Source organism: Ammospiza caudacuta, chromosome 3 (assembly GCF_027887145.1).
Source record: "Ammospiza caudacuta isolate bAmmCau1 chromosome 3, bAmmCau1.pri, whole genome shotgun sequence".
NCBI classification, from domain to species: Eukaryota; Metazoa; Chordata; class Aves; order Passeriformes; family Passerellidae; genus Ammospiza; species Ammospiza caudacuta.
The window spans coordinates 33,787,504-33,811,772 of record NC_080595.1 but is presented as its reverse complement, the minus strand read 5'-3'; the positions used below and the strand labels follow the sequence as shown (position 1 = coordinate 33,811,772).

Here is a 24,269-nt window from a genome sequence, read left to right as displayed (position 1 = left end):
CACTTAAAGAAGGAGATATAAGAAAAATGTTAAAGATGTTTTTCAGGGACACAGGTCTTGACTAATGGGTACCTACATGGATATGTAAAAATTCTTCAATCTCCCGCAATATTAACTTTCAGAGTATGCTGTCTTGTTGCCATAGGATTCTTGAGGCTTCATAGCACTATTTCCTGTAATCTCATGGGCGGGAAATTTTAAGGTGTATGTTTCCTAATGGCAAGGCAGATAGCAATCCAAGAATACTTTATGGGAGATTAAAATTACAGTAATTGATAGGCAAGACTTCTAACTCTGAACTGCTCTAAGTATTTATACATGCATTTATTTTTATTGAACAATGAAAAGGAGGCTATTTTGCAAATCATAATGATGCATTATGTTTTCTTATTTAGAATCCTGGATATGCTGGACGTCAAGAACTACCAGAAAATCTCAAAGTACAGTTTAGAAGTGTTGCAATGATGGTTCCAGATAGACAGGTATAATTCCTGACTGAACTGAAAGGAAAAAATGTGTTTCAATTTGCTGACCTGTCTTCAGGAGAACCTAATGGAATTTCTACAAATATTTGTATTTCAGATAATTATAAGGGTTAAACTTGCAAGTTATGGATTCATTGATAATGTGGTCTTGGCTAAGAAATTCTTTGTTCTTTATAAACTTTGTGAGGAGCAGCTCACTAAGCAGGTAATGTTATGTATTCTTTTTTCTTTGTATTTACATCATGAAACCTCCTACTTTTTGGGTTAATCAGTTTTTTAATGAAACATCACTTTCATGCCTTTTACAAAATATTGAAATTCTTTAAATGTAATTTTAAAAAATACCTCTTTAAAATTTCTGAATAAATTACTACATTAATTCATTAATATGTAGTTGTATATGGACCTTTTTTGTTGAAAATGTTTCTTTTTAGTTAATTGCAAGTGCATGAAGTTCTCTGCCTAAACATGTCAATCAGACAGAAAATATCCCAGTCATGTAATTTTTCTGTAACAATTATCTAGGGCTAGGCTAAGTAGTTGGAAATTGGAAACTGGAAAGCACAGTCTAGTTTGATTGAAGTCATTCATGTCCCTATAACATTGCCTTGACCTGAAGTCTGTGCTTTAAGATGCCTTAGCTGAAAAGACATGACTCAGTATGGAACTATTAGTTTTTTAGAATCCTGTTATTCAGAGCTATAAATTTTTTTATATGGCATGATAAATGGTTTCATCAATTAAATTTAAATTAGGAAAGAAAAACCTTATAGCATACACACATCTTCCTGAAAACAACTTCATTATCCTTCATTTATTTGAACAGAATAATTCCTAAACAGCAGCAACAATTCCTATTTTAGCTACCTTTTTCAGGCAGGACAACTGCACTTTACAAGTAAATATGCAAGTAAAGTTTGATATATTAATGAAATAAAGCTAGAGAATTTGTTACTGATGCATAAGCCTTCTTCCACTCTCTAGGTCCATTATGACTTTGGTCTGAGGAATATCCTTTCAGTACTGAGGACTCTTGGAGCTCAAAAGAGAGCCAGGCCAAATGAAGGCGAATTGAGTATTGTCATGAGAGGGTTAAGAGATATGAATCTTTCTAAGCTGGTAAGAATCTAATTTAATAGTTAAGCACCGTGTAGAGGAATGCCTAATAGATGTTTCATGGGTTTTGTATGAGATCAGAAAAAATCTCAAATGTTCTTTACTTTAAAAAATGAAGCATGATAACCTTCATGTTATCATTAAACAGCATAGGGAATTTATTAGACTTGTAAAGAGCGTTCATTATGCAAAGGTTCAAATAGATTTATATTAAGGCTTACCTCTGCATGTGACTTTCAGTGTCCTGGCTTGTGCACCAACTGACCACTGTACCATAAGTAAATTGAATAATGAGTATCCACTAAATCAGACTTCTAAAGATTTCTTTCCAGATAGGATGTTCTTTCCAATATATGCTGCAAGTGGTTTACAAATCAATTTTATAAATTGACTCCAGCGTCTACTCAGTGGGAAATTTCCTTCAATTCTGAATTTCCCTTTTGCATGGCTTGTGGATGACATTTTCAAAGTGCTGCTATTTGTAGCAAGCTCTCCTGTTAGCTGTCTGTAAGCATCTGTATCTAGAAAGTATGTTATTACTGCTTTTTCTTTTAAAACAGAGACTAGTTTTGATTTGGAAATGTTCTTTGAATAACCACCCTTTAAACATTTAATGACATTTTTTGTTTCAGATAGATGAAGATGAGCCTTTGTTTCTGAGTCTTATCAATGATCTCTTCCCGGGGTTGCAGTTGGACAGCAGTACCTATGATGAGCTCCAGGCTGCAGTAGCTCATCAGGTTGAAGAGGCAGGATTGGTTAACCACCCACCATGGAACCTTAAGCTTGTTCAGGTAAAACTTTTTTTTCTAAAGCATTCTTCGCAATCAGGAGTCAGAACAATGTGTTTGTGGCTAGACCACTGTCTTACCCAAGAGCCTGCACATTGCATGTGGGGAAAAAGTGAAGGTTGTGTGTGCACCTTGCTGAGGAAGACCAGTTCAAGGGACTTACACTGTCGTGCCTGTAAATCTTCATCCTGGAATGATAAAAGCTTTTATTCAGCCTGCAGAGGAAGAAACTGTTTATGTTTCATCTTACAAGATTTCGGCACCCCGGAGGATTACCACTGTTTTGTGCCGTTCAGTTCATTCATACTTGCATAGGCAGGCTGACACTTTCACAGCAAACCTAAGGCTAACATTAATTGGCAAACATAAAATCCAGCAGAGAACTCTCCTGAAACTAAACCCATACACAGTCCTGGAGGAAGTGCAGTCCCTCTGCTTGCTTCATATGCATAGGTATTTCAGACTGTAGTAATTACTCATACTTCTGTAGTATTGATGTTTTACTACTATTAATTTTTCCTTTTAAATAATGCAGAAGACCCTTTTTCAAATCTTATAAAACTGTTTTCAGCTGCTTAAAAAAGTTTAGGTAAGATTTAGTTCTGTGAAACTTTTATAGTGTACTTGCTTAGTGCTAAAAAAATTAGGAACTGGAGATATGCACTCTTCCACAAAACATTAAAATTCAGCAAATGCATGCTAAATTAAATGCTAAGCATATAACTTGTATGTCTAATACCTCTTAATCACTACTAAGTGCAAGAAAATATCTTTCTAAAGCATGTATTTGTTTTTATTTTGATTTTTAAATTGAAATATTTTATTTTGATGTTGTTAATAGTTGTATGAAACCAATCTGGTACGTCATGGGTTGATGACGCTTGGACCTAGTGGGTCTGGAAAAACGATGGTCATAACTATATTGATGAGAGCACTCACAGAATGTGGCCATCCTCATAAGGAAATGCGCATGAACCCCAAAGCTATCACTGCTCCTCAAATGTTTGGAAAACTAGATGCTGCAACTAATGACTGGACAGATGGAATCTTTTCTACTCTGTGGAGGAAAACACTGAAAACTAAAAAGGGTATGTAAATACTTCTCATTTGATATCATTAAAAGGTATCTTGAATGATATATTGAAAAAAGTATATTGAATTCACACATGTTCCTCTTGAGGAAAACCATAGAGAACATATGAGATGAGATGAGATTACACCTCTTAAGAAAGGAGGTTTAAAGATTTAGTATTTCAGTATATCTACATTTTTTAAAAAGATCGTTTTCTTGCCACTTCAGCTCTGCAATGTAAATGTGTTACTTGGAAGCTGATAAATCATAAATGATATTAACTTGTTCTAATGGCACTGTCTTTATAATAATGTTATTGTCATGGTTTACATGTATTGATTGCCCATATTTATATTCCAGTATTTTAGGATTGGCATACTGAAATTCCTTTTTACAGTGTTTCACATGTATCTGAAAAAATTAATATATCAAAGAAAGGGAATTCTTCTAGGGAACCTTCCTAAAAAGATGTTAATTTTTAGAAGACAGTTGAATTTCTTACATTGGAAATGCATGCGATTTCTCTGTTAGAAAATTTATATATTCGAAATGAAGCTGGAATTCTAAAATTTAATTGCTAAAACATAGGTACTTACATCTATGTTTATATTTCAAAGTATAAGAAAAACAACCAGATTTTAAGAACAGAGGAGTGTGCATAGTTTTCATTAACTTGAGAGGGATCTGTGAATATTCAATGTCTCTGGTTTAGTTGCTCAAAGAACCCTAACTTTAGCAACAAAACACTAAATTCCCCAACCTCCCTGTGCTGCTGGAGTAGGGTTGGGGCAGGAGGAGGAAGGAGGAAGAATTAGATTACATTATAAAGAAAGAGGTTGCATCTGGAGAAAGAAAATGGAGTGGGGTAAAACTGTTCTAGGTGTTTGTCTTTGCTTCTCATCATCCAAATTTATGTTAATTTGCAATAAAATAATCTCTTCCAACTTGAGTCTGTTTTGCCCATGACAGCTGTCAAGTGATCTTCTGGTCTTTATCTGAACCCACAAACATTTTCACTGTATTCTGTCCCTCTGTCCTATTAAGGGAGGGTAGAGAAAGAGAGTAGCACAGTTTCTATCCGGTAGCCAGCCAAGGTAACAAATATTCAACGCTATACAGGTATAATTGCACCCTCATTTGCTATCAATCTTTTCAAAAATATTTCCTTAACTAAGTACGCAATTTATTCAGTAAGGCGCATCCATATAGATGGCAGAAATCACAAGAAATAAAATAAATTTTTGGATGACATTTAAGTTCCAAACCATCTTTTGTACAATTATTTTCTTGATTTTTCAGCAATGTGATACGAACGATCTCTCTTTTGATTATTTTTCCAGGTGAAAATGTGTTTCTAGTTTTAGATGGTCCTGTAGATGCAATCTGGATTGAGAATTTAAATTCAGTTTTGGATGATAACAAGACCCTCACTCTTGCAAATGGAGATCGAATTCCTATGTCCCCTTCCTGTAAACTGTTATTTGAGGTCCACAACATTGAGAATGCCTCTCCAGCAACAGTTTCTCGAATGGGTATGGTCTTCATCAGCTCTTCTGTCCTCAGCTGGAGACCAATATTGCAGGTAACACAACTATTGTTGGCTGCTCCTTATTATACCTTGCTATACCTTTTATACAGAACATTATCGTGGATATTTTTTTCAGGCATGGCTGAAAAAACGTACTGCTCAGGAAGCTGAACTTTTGCAAAGTTTGTATGACAGAATCTTTGAACCAGCATATACATATATGAAACTAAACCTTAACCCCAAAATGGAGCTTCTGGAATGTAACTACATTATGCAGGTAAAAGAAATACTGTATGAGTCTGTGTAAATTGACTGGCAATAGTAAAAGTGCAGGAATAGCAGGGAGAACATTTGATAGCCATAAAATTTAACCTGAAAATATTGTCGCCTGTAAAAGAAAAGCTCAAAATCAATATTTGTTTCTTGGGCAATATAAGAGGAAGTGTGAAGATGTGCAGAAGAAAATTTTTCTTCTCTCTACTACTTCATACGTAGGCTAGTCTTCTAATGACTGGAATTTGCAGGCTTCAGTATATTTCCAGAAGCATATATTTAATAAGGTAATGAATACATTTGGGTTCTTTTAATACCAAAACATTATCATAAGGGTCACTATATCTCTACTGGCAGTGTCAACAGAGAGAGAAGAATAATTCTATTTATCTTTTTATCTTCAGATGTAATAGGTGTTATTCTGTCCATCAGGTCTTTCAAGATCAATGTGGTCATTTTTGCCTCTTCTTTCCTATCAGTTGGAATTCTTCCTTGAATGGAGTCCAAACTATATCAGTGATTTATTAATAATACAAATATGTGTTTGACAGATTTTGCAAGACTGTCAGTCCTGTACTGCACATCTCCAGCTGATTTGTTTATGAGTCTGTTGTCATCTGCAGTTTCTAAGTTTCCAAACTTTCCATTTGTCCATGAATCTCCCTTTTATTTTGACACACTCATAAAAAATTCAGTGGTGCCCTTGAAGAAGAGTCTAAACAAGATAATGTTTTGGATAGCCCTCCAGTTTAATGTCAAACTACCAAATTTGCACCCAGTATCTTTTTTCTGTTCATTAGAGAGTTAGTTTCAGATTTTCTAGATTGTGAAGTATTTTACTGCAAACTAATAGCCACAGTAAATGCTGGAGGGCTTAACTGTGCAGTATTAAATGACAGTAGAGTATCTTTAGAATTAAAGTCCCCAGGCAGAAACAATTGAACTTTATGTTGTGCAATGCACAACATTTTTGAGAGAGGTATAATTTTTCTTCTACATTTCTTATCTGTGAAACCTCTAACTGAACTGAGCTTGTCTTCATGGAAGATTTTTCCTGTGATCAAAGGTTTCTGTTATTTTTGATTAGCACTTGTTAGGAAGTGTCAGCAAGGCAGTGCTCTATTCATGCTGCTTGATCAGGGAAATATTTCCCTGATTTAAGCTGTATTGATTGTTTCTTTGTGTGAATGAAAATCTCTAGTAAGTTTCTGTCACATCTGTGACAAAGTAAATAACTCTTAGCAGGCCTCCATGCTTGTCTTATCTGAGAGCCAGTGTCACCAGAGATTTTTAACCTACTTAAAATCTCAGCTTTGCCATAAATGGTCTCTGTGCAGAAGAGAGACCTTATCAGCCTCCTGTTTTGTTGGGTCTTACACCTCTTTAGCAATTGCAGGATTCAGGACATGCTGCTTCTCTTTAGTTCATGCATTTTCAAAAATTACAACCAAATCAAAGCAGTTGCATCTGGCAGACTTGTATTTGAGTTTCAAAACTCAGTTTTGGATGTTTATCCAAACATGCACATGTACCTGATTACGTTCCATTTTTAGCACTCACAATTTAAGTTTCCTGTTCATGTACAACAGCTTTATAATGGCTTCATACAAACGTGGTCTCACCTTTGCTTTCCTCCTTGTAATTTCCACTGACTTTCTAACTCTTTATGCATCCTCTGGCCTACCTCATTAGGAAGACAAATATCATTTACCTTAGGAGATTCAACACCAATTTTCTGTTTATAGAGTTATCCTGCCTTACAAGCCTATTGGAAAAGTCAGTAAACTTGTAGCTAAAGGATATCTGATTGGTATAGTCTGCATGAAGGATCAAAGGTGCTTGACATCATTCTTTACCAGGCATTTACATGGATGCTAAATAGTCATAGCAAAAGATTAGAGTTTCATTTCTAGATAAACAATGTATTGGAAGATAGTAAATGTATGACTGGATTACCAGTTTGTAGGAAGGATAGAGGTGATCACTGATCCTGAGGCACCTTTGCAGGGATCAGTCCTGTTCAAAATGTTCATAAAGAGTTTGGAAAAGTTTTAGGTGAAGAAATTTATTGATGATACTAGATTATTCAGGGTATTAAGGACAAAACAACTAACCATGAAGAACTGTAGACAGACTTTATGAGACTGAATAAATAGGTAATAAAATGGCAAATGAAATTCAGTGAAGATAAGCATGAAGGAGTTCACACAGGAAGAAAACAAACTGTTCAATGCCATGAATAGCAGGCCTATGGGACATCTTGCCAAATGTTGTAATAGACAATAAAAGTTTATGTAGGCTCAAGACCAGTCTTGCTATTTTCAGGGTGGAAAAAACCACATGGGATTATAAAACAGGAAAAGTGTATATTGTTTAGAAAGCCACAAGCCGAAGAGGGTGCCAACAGAAAATACTACCCCAGCACCACCACAAGCCAAGAGAGATTTTTTTTCTTTTTACTCCACTTTTGGCCATTGTTGCAAATGAGATTCTGGGCAAGCATTAGAAGCACGTGTTACTTTATCACTTCCCACTCCAATTATGAGATGCAAGACAGCAGAAAGAGTACTAATTCCAGGAGCTGACTGAAAATCTGTTTCACTGTTAAAAAGGCATATTTTGGAACAATACGCTGCACACTGCCTTGTATAGAAGGGGAGCACAAATAGTGATGCCTAAGACAGTCAAACATCCAAATTCAGCAACATCTCAGAACTGTAGATAACAAGTTACCATTTTTCTAGAATCTAGACTCTAGTTCCCTATAAGCAGAGTAAAGCAATCACATAACTGAATAATTTAATATATATTTTTAATGAAAAAATAGAATTTAATGTGATAGATACATAAATTGTACCATAATTGAGATAAATACATCAGACAGATGCTGAAAGTTCTTCCATGTTTTAAAATGGAAAGAAATGGCTAAGCTTCACTTGTTCTTGGAGTTCTGAATATTGTAAAATTGCTTAAAAAGGTATTTTGTTACCCTAGCTCATAAATGCATGTTTGTTTTGTAGGCATAATTTAGAAGGATAACTGATAATCAAATTACCTAAGTAACTCTGAAAATTTTATTCAGTTTTATATAGCTATCTTTAATAAATTTTATTTGGTTTCTTGTTCTGAATTTTATGCTTGGTGTTTTTTTGTAATCTGTATTGATTTAAATTTTGAATATATAAAAATAATGCATATATATATATATATATAAATAATGCATATATATAAATAATGCAATTATAGGTAAATAAAAAGTGATTATGTAATATTTTCTAAATGCATATTTTAAAATATTTTCAGTCTATTAATCTTCTGGAGGGCTTGATTCCATTGAAGGAAGAACGTGGTGTATCAGCTACACAACTACTGCATAAATTGTTCAACTTTGCAATAATGTGGAGTTTAGGTGCCCTTCTGGAGCTGGACAGTCGAGATAAACTTGAAGCCTTCATTAGAGCTCATGATAGTAAATTAGACTTACCAAAAATCCCCCGTGACAGCAATCAAACGATGTATGAGTTTTATGTAACTGATCGTGGTAAGAAAAAGAACCAATATTCTTTTTTAAACTGTCATTTTTAAACTCTGTTACTGCTTTAGTCCTTATTATACAGTCCTATGAGTTGAGGATTTTTGGCAGTGTAGTACCAGCACATCTGTGGATGTGAGAAGTCAGAGACAAGGCATAGAGTGCTCACTGATAACCTTTTATTATTTCTTTTTAATTTCCTTCTTACAAATTACTTTTTTATCAATTTAGCCAACCTGCAATTTGTAGATAATTCATGCTTAGGCTGCTTTAGTCTAGCTCAATACTATTTTATGTTTAATTTTCTTATAGGTGGTAGTTTTTGTTAAAGGAATAAAATCTGATTTTAATTTTGCTTAGTAATTTATGTCTAATAACCGGTCATGAATCTGAAAGGTTATAGAAGTATAAGAATAGTGAGATATTTTGATTCTTGATATTTTCAATGGTGTACTATTTTCTAGAACAGTTTTTAAAATTTAACTAGCGCACAAAACCATGGTCACAAAAAACTTACTGTCATGACAGAGTATGTTCTCTTGTGAAGAAATGAATTTCTGTCATATCCAGATTTATTTATTTTTTTTGCCATCAATATTGATTTAGTGTACACATGTGAAATCCATATTGCCATGTTCTGTAATTTTTCATTAGCAGTGTGAGAATTCATTTCTAGGTAAACATTTTTTAGAGTTTTTATTTAGATAAGTATATATAAATCCAATAAATATGTCTACATTTTGTAGGATTTTAGACTAATTACAGGTCATGACTAATAGAATGTCCTTTGTTAGGTGCCTTTTAGACAGATTTGAGAAAATTTATCCCTTTTTACACCTTGTAGTATTCTACCCATAAAATCTATTTTTTAAATCCTTGTATTAACAAAATACTGAACATATTGAACATGATCAGAATATTATGACATTTCATCCCCCCTTTTTTTTGTCATTTCAGGTGCCTGGGAGCACTGGAGTAATAAAGTTCAGGAATTTGTTTATCCGACAGATCATGTCCCAGACTATGCATCTATTCTGGTTCCAAATGTTGATAATACCAGAACTCAGTTTTTGATAAACACAATTGCAAAACAAAAGAAAGTAAGTAGAGGATTACATATTTTAGTATATGCCTACCATATTAAATAAATAGAAAACTACTTAAAAAGTAACTGGATGTTATGATTGTTCTTCATCTTCTAGTCATTGTCTCTAGTCATTGCTTCCCAGGTGCATCATTATATTGTTTTATTTTTATTTTCTTAACATGGATCCTCTAATTATTTTTGTTAAATAATTATCAGTATATTAACTATATATAAATATATATAAATATCTGTAGTTAGTTTTGTTCAAGAACAAAACTTTAGAATATAAAGGAAGGAATTTACAGGAAGCCTTCTTAGGGTCATCCACTAAAAGAGACTGTTGCAGCAGATGTGTTAGAAACTGGAAGAAGTTTGGCAATTGGAAGAAAATCCTCTAGCACATTCTTGTTTCTTCCTTTCTCTTTTAATTCTTCAAAGAAATTTCTTGGAGGATCTATGTGGAATGAAAAACACATATGGTGTCAGTGCATCTGGAGACAAGAAAAACCTATCCGATAATGTAGCATTTAAAAATAGACACAGAAACTTGTCTTTTCTCAAAAAATAGGTCTGTTATGCATATATAAATATAAGTTTTGATATTACTTATGTGGTTTAAATATCTGTTACAGGCTGTTTTGCTCATAGGAGAACAGGGCACTGCGAAGACAGTTATGATTAAGGGATATATGAAGAGATATGACCCAGAAGAGCATTTGTCAAAAAGTCTAAACTTTTCTTCTGCCACAGAACCATTTATGTTTCAGGTGAAAATATAGATATTAAGCAATCTTGCATACCATTTCCTTGCTAAGTGTATAAAGGGTACTTAATTCTGATGAGAAGTGATTTAGAAATAAATTCTAAAGGATCTTTTTTTGTCTAAGTCACTTCAACATTTCAGAAAATTCTATAAAAATAATTTTTGCAGATCAGAGTAAAATATAGCCACTCACATAGAGATACATATATTCATGATTGCTCTGAGGTTTTTCATTAGGAATTCTAAGAATGAATTTTTTTGCTAAAGACCTTTAATTTTCTTCTTAGATTTTTGGTTATACTTTGAGTTTTTTATGATTCTTTAGTATATAGTATTAATTTTAATTTTAGTTAAATAAAGAGTTGATATCAACCTTTAGATAATTTTTTCCCTCAGCTCAAGAGTAACTACAGCATCAGAAATTCAATTTTAAAGATCTCTAGCATGACAACTTTGTAGAAATTTCTCTTACTCTATGTAACTGGTAAAAATCTATATAAACAGAAATAAATTGCTGTACATAATTTTTTAACAGAAAAAAAATTGCTGTACAATATTTTTCGAGTGATTGAAAGGATATTTTATAACACTGTGGTATGATTTGATACTACTAATTTGCTAGGATGTGATTCAGTAAGTTAAATTGGCTTCATTAGCAATTCAATGCAATGAATTTATAGTGATGAGCCTCTGGTAGGAAAAAGAATTAATTTTGGAAAATTTAATGATTGAAAAATCTATTCACGGAATAGGTCTTACAAACTCCATTGCAAAATTAGGCATATTTTTTAAGAACCTAATGCAAATTTTATTAAGAAAATGGTGAAAAATAATGAACCATACACCTATTTAAAAAAAAAAATTCCAGACTCACAGAATGGCTGCTGAGTTTTTCCCATTCTTATGTGTAAGATCTCTGATCATGGTTTGCATGAAAATGTGACAAAATAAGGCAGCCACCCTTTCAGGCATGCAAGGCTTGTGGAACAGTCGGTATCTCTGTCCCAGTGTCCTTTACCAGGCATATTATGAGTCCTTAGAACATTCTTGGAAACAAATCCCAGGCTTGAGTCAGCTCAAGACATGGTTCACTCTGCTGGTTTCCTATGGAGAGATGTAGCAGAAAAAGAGGTGGAATGCTTCTAAACACCTGAAAGAGTTACATTAATTTTTTTTTTTTAATTTTGAGTCACCGTTCTGAGGCTATTTGAAAGCTTGTGTGATTTTGGATGCATTAGACATGCTAAAAAGTTCTTGATTTCTTATGTAATCACCAGTTTCTCTTTTACACCTTAACCACATATTTTCTGTATGCCTGTATCTTAAAATACTCATCAATCTGTTGTAAAAATGGGGCAAAAACATTGGACAAAAGATGTGTGTATTTTCTGTTTCAAAAATACATTTAATACTTTTATCTTTATGACAGCACATGCTACATTACTCATATAGGGTGACATTTGTGCTTTTACGGAGAAAACATTACTTGTCTAAGGAAAACATCTGGTACCATCTTGTAAGGTGTTTTTTATGTTATTGTTTATGTATCTTTAGAAATACTGTAGAGCTGTAGAATTTTGAAGAACATTTCAACTATATATCATTCTTTCTTGTCTATTGCATCCTCTTTCTTGCCACCAAAATATTAAAAATTTTGCATTATATCCCTCACAAGACACCTGGAAAATCATGATTAAAGGGATCTAAGTTGCCTCTGTGCCCTGCAGTTGTACTGCAAATATTAAACAAGTTATATTAGTTATTGGAATGATAATGCTGATAGTGAAACAATAATTTCTAAGTTTGGAAACTTTTTAAAGAGCTCTGATAGCCAGAGGTGGATTGCAGGACTGGAGTTGGATTCCTTAGGAACTGAGTTCCTTAATAGTAAAATTAAAGATGAAACTGCTAGCAAAAAGAGAGAATCATTGGCTGAGTGCTGTTGCAGGTTTTCCAATGATTTCTTTTAAATATTGTTGCCTTAGATATACAAAGAGAACTTTCTTTATCTTTTTAGAGGACAATAGAGAGTTATGTGGACAAACGTGTTGGAAGCACTTATGGACCTCCTGGGGGCAGAAAGATGACTATTTTTATTGATGATATCAATATGCCATTTATCAACGAATGGGGAGATCAGGTAGACTTTTTTAATATTTACTACTTATTTTCAAATTTTTCTGGTTTTTCATGTGGACTTCTTATACATATACATACACATATATGTATAAGAATATGTATAAGAAGTCCACTCTATATATATATATATATATATATATATATATATATATAGTGGACTTCCTAAATTTTTTATTAACTTTTAATTATTGTAAGTGCTTTATAATTTTGGTACACTGATGCACACAAAAAAAGAGAGCAAATTATATTTATTGATGAAATATGTAATATAATGATGCTATATTTTACATATTCTCCACTCCCTTATTTTTTTAAGACTAAAAAAAAAAAATCAGCACCATACTAAAGTAGCATATTATCAGTTTCAAGACTGACATTAATCTGTACCAGTAAAGAAATGTCTTCCATGTGAAAGGCCAATACCTTGGAGAGAGAAATAAAGGATATGAAAAATTCAAGGCCTCCACTAAGTTTGCCTTATGGCCCCAAGACATGGCTGAAATATTTTTGGGGGAATAATGGTTTCTGATTGGTGACGTGCTGCGTATGATGTTGGTTTTGGTGGCATGTGTGAGCACATGCATAAGGCTTGCTGAATATCATTGGAACACTTGCTGTGGGGAAAACTCTGGAGCTGTAGAGTGGAATGAGGAGTGAATAACCTTTCCGAAAAAGCATAAAAGAATCAGTTATTTTGCTTCAAAGGAGGCCCAAGAGTGAGCAGAAAAGCATAACTGCAACATTTGTAGCTGAATTTCCAGCAACAAAATAAGGAACAAAATTTTTCTCCCGCCATTAATTTCATTAATTTTGTTTAGTTCAAAAGAATAAAAACACGATTTCGTGATATTATATGGCAGTAGAACTGTGAAAAAATTTTCCTGCCACTTAAAACCACATAAACAAAGATCTTCCATATTTCTAAGGAAGGTAGTTTAATCTGTTTTTAGATTAAGGTAAAAATATCTCTCTCTGGATTAGTAGAATTACAAAAATAAGTTAAATTATCATGGCGTATTTTCTTCTTTCCTTGCATAAATTTCTAATTTGTACAACTTACATAAATTTCCAGATAACAAATGAAATTGTCCGTCAGATGATGGAAATGAGAGGGATGTACAGCTTGGATAAACCTGGAGAATTCCTTACAATTGTAGATGTACAAATAATAGCAGCAATGATCCATCCTGGAGGAGGCCGTAACGATATTCCCCAGCGTTTGAAAAGACAATTTTGTGTATTCAACTGTACATTGCCATCCAATGCATCCATCGACAAAATTTTTGGTACTTTTTTTTTTTGTTTTAGTACAGTTTATTTCCTTTTGTAATGGATTTAAATTTATAAAAGTATGCTTTCTTTCTCACTTTCATCATGCAAATTCAGAGTTCTTCCAGGTAAACAGCTAAAGCTGTGGTACAGCAAAAATAGGGCTGTGGAAGAGAAATTAATTCCTTAAAATACTTGTCTTTCTAATTTTGGACAAAAAAATATTAAGAAAGTAATGACATTTCCTGGAAGACTATGAGCACTGCTATTTCTGTGTAGGTTAACATTCCAACTCTGGACTGTCTGGAATGCACTCTGTTGCTAAATTTCTCAATTCTGGTAACTCTGTCAATACAGGATATGGCAGAAACCCAGTACTTACTGCCTGATGTTTCTATACCAATTCAGAAAAGCCATAGACAACAGAGAAAAATAATTTCACCTGTAATTTTAAATTATGTTTTACCAAGTATTGTTTTAAACAAGCACCTATTTGTCGTGCTCATGACCTACCTTATCATGTCCTACAAGCTGAGATTGTTTATTGTGTCCTGTATTTTTCAGGTATAATTGCCAATGGATACTTTCATCCCTGTAGAGAATTCAACCCTGAAGTATGTAGTATGGTGGAAAGATTGGTCTCAACAGGAAGAATATTGTGGCAGCGGACAAAGGTATAAATACAAGGAAGGTTTTATCTCTGAATAGAGTGACTATTAGTTTAGTTTAGGCAACTATTTCCTAAGATCATATCTATAAGAAAAACACAAACAAAAATCCAGACCACTGAACCCCAAAAAAGAAAAGAAAAGAAAAGAAAAGAAAAGAAAAGAAAAGAAAAGAAAAGAAAAGAAAAGAAAAGAAAAGAAAAGAAAAGAAAAGAAAAGAAAAAAAAAAGAAAAAAAGGAAGAAGAGATTAAAAAACTCCCAGAGAATGGGCTACAATGTTTTCAAGATGAAATCTGGAAAATATCAGATTTCAGTATAGAAGACAGAATAGAAATATCAGTCCATTAATTCCTATGAGTTAATTCATGTTACCCAAAACTTTGATCTCCATAGCTAAGGGGCAGGGAGTGAAATTCTTTACAAAATATAATTTTTAATTTATAAACCCAGAGCAACAGGTGAAAAAATTACATATTGTAAATCTTGGTGTTCTACATTTAGTGATAGATTCTGCTTTTAAGGAATTAGATACTCTTGGTGACTTCTTATAAAGAGTTTTCCCAAAGTATTATGTGTGAAAAGTAGTATTTTTTGTTATTTGCATGTTTTATATGTTATTAATGATAAATTGATGAATTTTATTATTAATGATTCTTTCTAGGTGTTAACTGAGTTTGAATATTAACCATTTTTTTCTTTAGGCAAAGATGTTACCTACACCATCCAAATTCCACTACATCTTCAACCTTCGAGACCTTTCTAGAATTTGGCAAGGAATGTTAACTATAAAGGCAGAAGAATGCACAAGCAGCAGTGTTATCCTAAAACTTTTTAAACATGAATGTACCAGGGTAATTGCTGACAGGTATAATAATTATGACATTTTATAGTTAGTAGGTTTAGCCATTTACTTCATTTATGCTCATACATCTGTAAAACTTCTAAATGTTATATATCTTATTCGGCCAATATGAAAACTTTTATCTTATTTTACATACAGTCTGCATTGATGTGTTATTCCAACAAATATCATGGTATATACTGATAGATTAACTCAGTACCTGAATGGAAAACATTGAAGTATCTAGGTATTATGTCTTTCAACCTACTTTTTTTTCCCCCCTTTGGCTGCACTCAGCTGATTCCACTGTAGAAAAGAGAACTTTATGGTGTCCTAAATTTATACACATAGGATAACTTAAAATTGCTTTGCTCTCCTCACAGAAAAAAAAGGGATTGCATGCTTATGATTAAAAATTGGCCCATTTCCTATAAATCTCTTTCAAAATATTCATAAAACAGATATAACTATGACCTGTATGTCTTGGAGACCACTATTATTTTTCTGTTCATTGTGCTTCAATTTCTTGTGAAATTCTAGATGTAGCACTAAAGCTGCTGCTAAAAGCCTGACATATACCCTCTACTACTGTGAGTAGTTATAATTATTTCTCTGTGATCAGAGAAGTCCGTCCACTACAAAATGTTAGCAGTGCTATCTCTGTCTGATATTTTTCACTCTCTTAACTATCAAATATTATACAAACATACATATTTGATAAAATTTATGTCTATACATTTTTATGTGCAACAGAGTGCTGTTGAAATGAGACAGGGAAAATATTTAATTTTATTTTAAGCTAGGATCCACCCTACTAAGGCAAAAGTATCATACAGAGTTATACAGTGTACTATTTTCTGCTTTAAATTAGGGAGCAGTATCACTGGTATTTATTGATATGTTAATACATGTTTTTAATTTGTTGCGGTAAATTTAAAAATGCATGGAAGACATGTATTTATACACATACATTAGAAAGAGGGAGACAGAGAGCGTAGTCATGCATTCCCTATTTCCATGCTGCTTTTAAATTTCCTAGTGATTAATATTATAATGTCGTTACAAAAGACCTCTAGCAATAGTAATGTAATGCATACCTAGGCTATCTCTACAAAAGTTCTTCAATTTAGTTTGTCTTATTTGAAAACTCACAGCACTGGTCTTCACATTTGTTCTACTTTCTTCTCAGTTGTATCACTGAAACAAAAAAGAAGTAAATACATGGAAACTGTTTTTTATGAACTTTGACATTTACAGTTGGAATTATTTTTTTCTGTGGATGAGGTGGTTCTTGTCTCTTGCATTTGCCAGTCACTCCTAAGTAGTATTTTTTGTTGCTTCACCAGTAATCATAAGCAGAGTAGTCAAAGGTCTGATCTCTATTAAAACCAGATTTAATCTCTTAAGGGAAGCAGATAAAGCTGTTTACACAATGAAATGTAGTTGTTTCTGGACTTTAATTAGTCCCCTCTACCCCAATGTGTATTCCTCTGCTAATTATGGGGTTTTGTGTAAGACTTGTTGAGAATGGAGTCAGGATGTAGTGGCATATACTACCTTCCTTTCAGTATTCCTTGTCTAATTGCAGTTCCATAGGAAGTGTTGTGATACCAGAAATTATGCTGTTCTACTGCAGGTTGAAAGATGAAAGCATTCACCCTTTTTCTTCCTTTTTTATCTGAAAAATTACATAGCCTGTTGTTGTCTCATTCTTGGTCAAACTTGGAAAACCAAATTATCTTGTTTTATATTTCATGTGACCGACCATTACACTTTATAGTATGGAAGCACTTGATTTTTGTGAATGTTGCCTAATCCTTGTCTGTGACCACTGTGTATTATGTATTGTCTAATACATATTTTTCTTTAAAATGTTACAAGTTTTGGGGTTTTGTTGTTGTTGTTGTTTTAGGGTTTTTTCTTAGTACTTATATACCTGTTTTCTCTCTATATAATTGGAAATATTATTTTTAATTTCTACTAATTTATGGTTTTCAGGTTTAATACACCCGAAGACACAGCTTGGTTTGAAAAAGCTATTGATAAAACAATTGAGGAATATGTGGAGGCAGATTTAAGTGAAGTTCTCAAAACTGAACCATATTTTGTAGATTTTTTGAGGGATGAGCCTGAACCAACTGGTGAAGAACCAGAAGATGTTGAGCTTGTAGCACCAAAAATTTATGAGGAGGTATTTCATTTTACGAATCAAATACTAGCCACCAAACTTTTCCTTTCATTTTTAAGTGTGTTATATTGCTGAACTCATACAACACAGAGTTTTGTTAAATAGCTATGAAAATTTTTGTGAAAATATATCCAGATTGTTCTAGTTAGCATACAACAAATCATTTTAGTGATGTTAGATTTATTAATGACATATAAATGTGATCTATCTTTTCCTGTTCTTGTTGCTTCTTTTTTTTTCTTCCACCATTAGCAAAAAATTTCTGCGTAAACACAACAGCAATAATTATGGTGAATTAGCAAGGTAATATCATTACACATGGCCAAAACATAAAAATGAAGTTGGTGTAGGAATATCAAGGGAGTTTTAAAATTCTGAAGTGCCCTACAAGTGTTGCTACAGATTTTTTCTTTTTCTTTTTTTCTCAGGTTCCAAGCTATGAATTCCTCTGTAACAAATTGCGGTACTATCAGTCGCAATACAATGAAAGTATTAGAGGGTCCTTTCTTGATTTGGTGTTTTTCAAGGATGCAATGACACATCTTATTAAGGTTTGGTATTGCTACTTTTTTATTTGTTTAGCTGTTGTAACAGTGTTTATTTGGGCAAGCTCCTCTTAGAGGGCACATCGTGAAAAGCTATTCTTATCCCCAAACTACTTTGCCATCTTTGCATGGTCATTTTTGAGAACTAGGAAAGAGCTACAGTCATTGTACCTGTTTACATGTTTTACAAGTAATTCCTTATTTAAATATCTGTTTAAACTTCTATGTATTCAGACAGATGACAATTTTCCTCAAAAGGAAATGTGAGACCATAAATAAAGACATTTATATTGTGTATTTTAAAATTATTTTTAACCATTTAGAATTCAGAGAACACTTCAAATGTATCTGTGCCTGACAGGGCACAAAAACAACCTGAGGTAGAATCTGACTGGATGAGAGACTGGATGAAAGGAAATACAAACTGGGGCTGCAACAGAATCAGTGTAATGTGTAGGTCTCAACTAACAATCATTTGTTCTCCTAATCAGAAAATAATTAATCTGAAATCAAAATCTGATTCATGGGGGTTAAATAAAGGGAAAGTATGAGATAAGTGTCTCAGCTTTAAGAAGTGTTATTTCAGGAATTGCTTTGACTGGATTGCTGAAAGACACACAGAAGCTGCAGTGAAATAAAAACAGAAGAAGAGGTTTTGCTTGTCTCTAGTTCAAATGAAGTAAATGTTTGTTTGCTTTGCATTTAAACAGGAGTAAATAAATTTATTTTAAAATATGGTTTACATGATGCTAGGTGCATTTCAGAAGACCGTGAAATCCTCTGACATTCCATTTTTTATTGGCAAGTTTTAGCCAGAATATCCTTGATATGCAATCAGTGACAGCAGCGCTCCTTTCTACCTAAGGTGACAATAAATCTAGTCACCTACATAATTTCATGTTTAGACTTTAATATATATATATGTCTGGAAAGCCTCATAAGGAAGTGTCCAGTAAGCTAAAATATTATAAAAGATAAAAATGAATATATTTCAAAGACTTTATGTAGATGCCAATCTTGTGCATAATTTATGTGTGAACCAAAATATAATGTAGAATCTTAATAGTGCACTAATATATCATAAACCCAAAGAATATGTGCCAAACAACAATAGAATAGAAAATTTGTAATTCAACTTTTATGTCTGGAGACTTGGTAAGGAAACTATCACAAAAGAAATATTGAAAGTTGATAGACTAGAAGATAACATTAAAGCATAGTTTATTTGTGTTAAGTCTTACTAAAAGACTTAACACGAGTAAAGACTGAAAGACAAACTACTAAAATTAGGAAATTAGTATGTTTTTTCTTCTAGCTAAAGCTTTTTATTAATATTTTAAACACATTCAGAATCATGCCTTCAAAATAAACTGGAGTTCAAAATATCCCCTTTCATGTATTTATGATTATAACAATCCCATATTCTTATATGCAGCTTCTTATTAGCCACACAAAATTCCTAAAGAATTTACAAGCATTCTTGTGAGGAAAAAATTTCTGCAAGTATCCTTTTAATAATTTTTACATTGTATTATAGCAAATTAAGCATAAAGCATAAGAGATTTTTTAATTTTCCTAACTAATGTTCAACTTTATTACTGATATTTTTCTTTATTATTTCCTCTATAGGTTTCCCGAATTATTCGGACAGCCTATGGAAATGCTTTACTTGTTGGAGTTGGTGGATCCGGAAAACAAAGTCTTTCAAAGTTAGCCTCCTTCATTGCTGGCTATAAAATATTTCAGATAACTCTAACCAGGTAAGAAATGCAAGAAATATAGAAATCAGATTTATGGTATTGCTTTGTCTTTACTTGGTTACAGATTTTTCTATTTTTTAATTTTTTTTTTAATTTTAATTTTGACGCCATTGAAAAAATATTGAAAACAATACACTCTTATATACAACATTACAATGTTGTTGTACACAACATTGGATTTATTTTGACTTGAAAAAGGTAGACCATGTGTTAGCTATTCCTGCACCAAAATATTTGTTTTTAAAAAGTATGTTTGCAATGTAATTTATAAAATACTATAATCCAAAAAGAGCAGTATTCTGTATTGTTTTGAATTAACAAGTAATGTCCTTATCTCTCTTAGATCCTATAATATAACCAATCTGTCAGAAGATTTAAAAGTGTTATATAGGACAGCTGGACAGGAAGGACAAGGTATCACCTTCATTTTCACTGATAATGAGATAAAAGAGGAATCATTTTTGGAATATGTAAATAATCTGCTGTCTTCAGGAGAGGTAAGAATCTCAGCCTGACAGCCAATGTGCTCTAGAGGCAGGGTACTGTAGAATTTGGTCTCACTACTTTATTTGTCTTGGTAATACTTTGTAGAGTAATTATAATTAAAATATTTCAACTTTTTAAGTAAGGAGTGCTCTGGATATGTAGTTTCTTTATTTCAGCGTAAGCCAGGAGAACATAAAAGAGCAGTGGTTAGTATTGCAGTAGCCTTTTATTAAATCATGATTCAGTTGCCAGTTCAAATTCTATGCTCTTCTGGAGTTGGACTTCTTAGATTTCAATGGATTTTCATAAGTCTAAACTTGTGGTTTTTAGTCTAAACTGTGTATATGCAGAGAGAGAGAGATACAGATGTAAACAGGCAAATATTTATAAATTCTATAATAATGACATCCATGCAATTAATTATCAATTTCTTGCTTTGTAAAAAGATTTCTAATTTATTTGCTCGGGATGAATTGGATGAAATCACACAATCCTTAGTACCTGTGATGAAAAAAGAGCTGCCTCGGCATCCTCCTACCTTTGACAATCTTTATGAGTACTTCTTAAGTCGAGCAAAGAAGAACTTGCACGTTGTCCTCTGCTTTTCTCCAGTAAGTTTTTTTCTATATATCTGTTTTCCTTTCTTCCATAAGCAAACTTGCCTATGTGGTATAAGATAATTATTCAAGTTTTATGTTTTAAAGGAAGTTCAAGATGCATAAAAAGATTACTGAAGTCTAGTTGTAATTGCAGAGATAATAAAAGTAATAGTACAGCTGTGAGAACTTAACAGCAAAATATTTAAAAACTAAATAATTTCTTAAAAGTTAAACTATTTTTTTCCTCTCACATATTCTTTCCTAATACATATCAGTGAATGTATTTTTGTGAAATTATGGCTTTTAACTGGAAAACAGTATTTTATTGGTAATTAAAATACATTATTTGATGCTTCAAAATATTAGAACAAAATATATTTGTAATGAACTTCTTTTTCCAAACTTAATGAATGTTAAATGTTAGCAATTTTGCAAAACTCAATTTGAGAAGAAAAAAAAATGCAAGGTGTTCTAAGCAGAAATTGATCAAGAAGAAAATAGACTATTTAATTGTTTGTTCTAATTAAACACTTTCACTGACCTTTGCTTAAGAGTCATATTGCTAACCAACTGCGATTCTCTCTTCAGGTTGGTGAGAAGTTCCGTGCACGTTCTTTGAAATTTCCTGGTCTGATATCAGGGTGCACCATGGATTGGTTCAGTCGATGGCCCAGGGAAGCTCTTGTAGCTGTGTCCAACTATTTTCTGTCAGAGTTTAATATGGTCTGCCCTCCACCAGTTAAAACAGAAGTAGTAGAAACCATGGGTCTCTTCCATGATATAGTATCAGAAAGCTGTGAGAATTATTTCCAAAGGTAATATTTTCTATTAATGGAATAATTAATCTCAAAAATGTTGCTACTGACAGTGTTTTTTGAACTCCTGTTCTCTGTATAAATAAAGGTATTTATTTAATAAAAAATAAATTTGCTACACCATTATATCCTCAGGCCATGAAAAAAAATTGCTATTATGTTGAAAATTCTTCATCTACATTCCCACTATTCAACAGTCTTTAATATTGTCTATTTGGATAAAAAAAAAAGTAACTAAAAGTATAAGGGTTTGCATCATGAAGAAATCTGATTTTGAATGAATAAAGACTTGCGTTATATAATTTTCTCTTTTTGTGGAAGTGATCAAATAGCTGTATATATCAAAAATATATGTGAAGTTGATGTTGCCAATACGCTTTTGTTTAGGTATCGAAGACGAGCTTATGTAACACCTAAATCTTACCTGTCTTTCATCAATGGCTACAAAGAGGTTTACACTGAGAAGTTAAATAGTATTAATGAGCAGGCCGAACGTATGCAAACTGGTAAGCAAATGCATTCCATGTGTGGTCTCAAATGATCTGTGTTTTTAACATTAGACTTCTTTTTCAGCGATCACCTGCAGGGAATCACAGTCCAGAAGTGGTAGTATATGAGGACCTTTACCAGACACTCCCCCAATCACAACCTCATAATGATTCTCTTGTAAAAATACCTCAAAGAAGCTACCAGCCTAACCACTCAGCTCAGCATTGTATTGAACTTTAATATTGGCCTACCAGAATTTTTAATAGAAAGTAGAGCCTGAAAATGGGCAGAGGTAGCATCTGATTTACTGGTGTAGAGAGAGGTAATTGCAAACAGTTATTAACTTGTTTCTGGCGTCTATAGAAATTATCACCATGCAATCTGTGTGCTTCACATGTGATTTATTTTATATTTCTGCTGTAGAATAAGTAGTTGTTACTTGGGGTCATTTTATAGCTGTGGTTCTGAAATATAGAAAAGTATGGTTGAAATATGCTTCAGACAGATTTTAGATATCTGTTTGAAATGGCCTAATTTTTGGCATTAGTATTTAATGGTTTCAGAACACCAGTTTTCTAGTGTTTTCAGTTTTCTCCGGTTTGCATCTAGACATGCGTTTGTAAATCTGTAAAGCCAACTGAGCACCTTGGGAAACCTGGCCTTTATCAGAAAAGATATTGCATACCAATTCAAAGGAATAAAGAATTCTACATGATAAGATTTTTCATACAATGGTAAAGAATGTGTCACTTTACTAATGATTAACCGGTACCCTTTACATGAAGAAAAGTCTAGAATAGAAATGCGTAGGTATTTTATTCATAAATTCTTTACTGAATTAGAGTGAACTGTAGAAGAGTAAGTGGTCCTCAATATTTTCAAATTGTGTAACTTTTGCTCTATGGATCTGTTGCCAGTTCTTGAAATCCGAATTTATCCTCATTCTACTTTGAGATGGGGATGAAGTCTGAGAACCTTGACGATTCAAAAGACTGGGGTTGGTTTAGGTTTTTTTTTTTTTGGTATTCTTTCTACAGTTTTTTTATTTCCAAAATAATTCAGAAGTAGTAGCATAAGCAGCTTAAGCACTATCAATGAGGTTTCATATGTAGATTTTCATAGCCTCTGACGTGTTATTACAAGTTCCTTACATGTTCTGCTGAAAAAAATGATTGTGTACCAGTGAACATGTGAATGGATATGTTCTACTGCAGCATCTTCATATCATTGATGCATAGAAAACCCTGTCTAACGAACGCCAGTTAGAAAATATTCTAATTATTTTCACTTGCACAGTTGGTACTTCTGTAATATTTCTTGCTGGAATTATGCAGGGGACCTCAACAAGCTATAAAGGTTTCTCATTTATAATTGAATTCTTAATTCTCTTTGATCTGCATATTCCTATTTTCTTTCCATCTTTCCTTCTCCACACTGTAGGCTTTTAGCAGGGAAAAGTAAAGCAGCAAAGGGTACCATTTTCCCTCTTGTGGCTTCTGGGTTGAAGGTGCTGGATTGGTGGTGTAACTAGATGATATTGAGGGTTTCTTCCAACCTAGGTGATTCTGTGGTTCTGTAGTATGGCAGGAACCTAACCAAGAGGCAGCTGTGTCAGAACAAGGGATATGCTGGGAGAGAACTCTTTTCTGTTTGAAATGGAGTAGCATTAAATTGGAGAGCCATCACAGAGAAATATCACACATCCAATGTGTAGCTGCAAGGGTGTGCTGACTCAAATCCTTAGGGAGAGAAGGCAATAAAGGGATTTACTTCCAGAAAACTTGTAGGATTTAAAGATTCAGTGATGAGGAAGAAATAGGCT

The 24,269-nt window shown here is 33.0% G+C and overlaps 1 protein-coding gene across 1 annotated transcript in view; it reads left to right on the top strand.

Annotated features, from left to right (window-relative positions):
* DNAH8 (dynein axonemal heavy chain 8) overlaps positions 1–24,269 on the top strand; it is a 113,001-nt gene that overhangs the window by 54,139 nt on the left and 34,593 nt on the right. Inside the window, exons 44-64 of the mRNA XM_058800824.1 lie at positions 396–482; positions 583–690; positions 1,470–1,604; positions 2,234–2,395; positions 3,234–3,480; positions 4,805–5,046; positions 5,129–5,269; positions 8,569–8,806; positions 9,755–9,897; positions 10,517–10,651; positions 12,665–12,787; positions 13,859–14,072; positions 14,620–14,729; positions 15,426–15,589; positions 17,564–17,756; positions 18,182–18,304; positions 19,928–20,058; positions 20,402–20,555; positions 20,991–21,155; positions 21,732–21,958; positions 22,346–22,464. Coding sequence (XP_058656807.1) covers positions 396–482; positions 583–690; positions 1,470–1,604; positions 2,234–2,395; positions 3,234–3,480; positions 4,805–5,046; positions 5,129–5,269; positions 8,569–8,806; positions 9,755–9,897; positions 10,517–10,651; positions 12,665–12,787; positions 13,859–14,072; positions 14,620–14,729; positions 15,426–15,589; positions 17,564–17,756; positions 18,182–18,304; positions 19,928–20,058; positions 20,402–20,555; positions 20,991–21,155; positions 21,732–21,958; positions 22,346–22,464 — 3,361 coding nt within the window. The remainder of the gene's footprint in view (positions 1–395; positions 483–582; positions 691–1,469; positions 1,605–2,233; positions 2,396–3,233; positions 3,481–4,804; positions 5,047–5,128; positions 5,270–8,568; positions 8,807–9,754; positions 9,898–10,516; positions 10,652–12,664; positions 12,788–13,858; positions 14,073–14,619; positions 14,730–15,425; positions 15,590–17,563; positions 17,757–18,181; positions 18,305–19,927; positions 20,059–20,401; positions 20,556–20,990; positions 21,156–21,731; positions 21,959–22,345; positions 22,465–24,269) is intronic.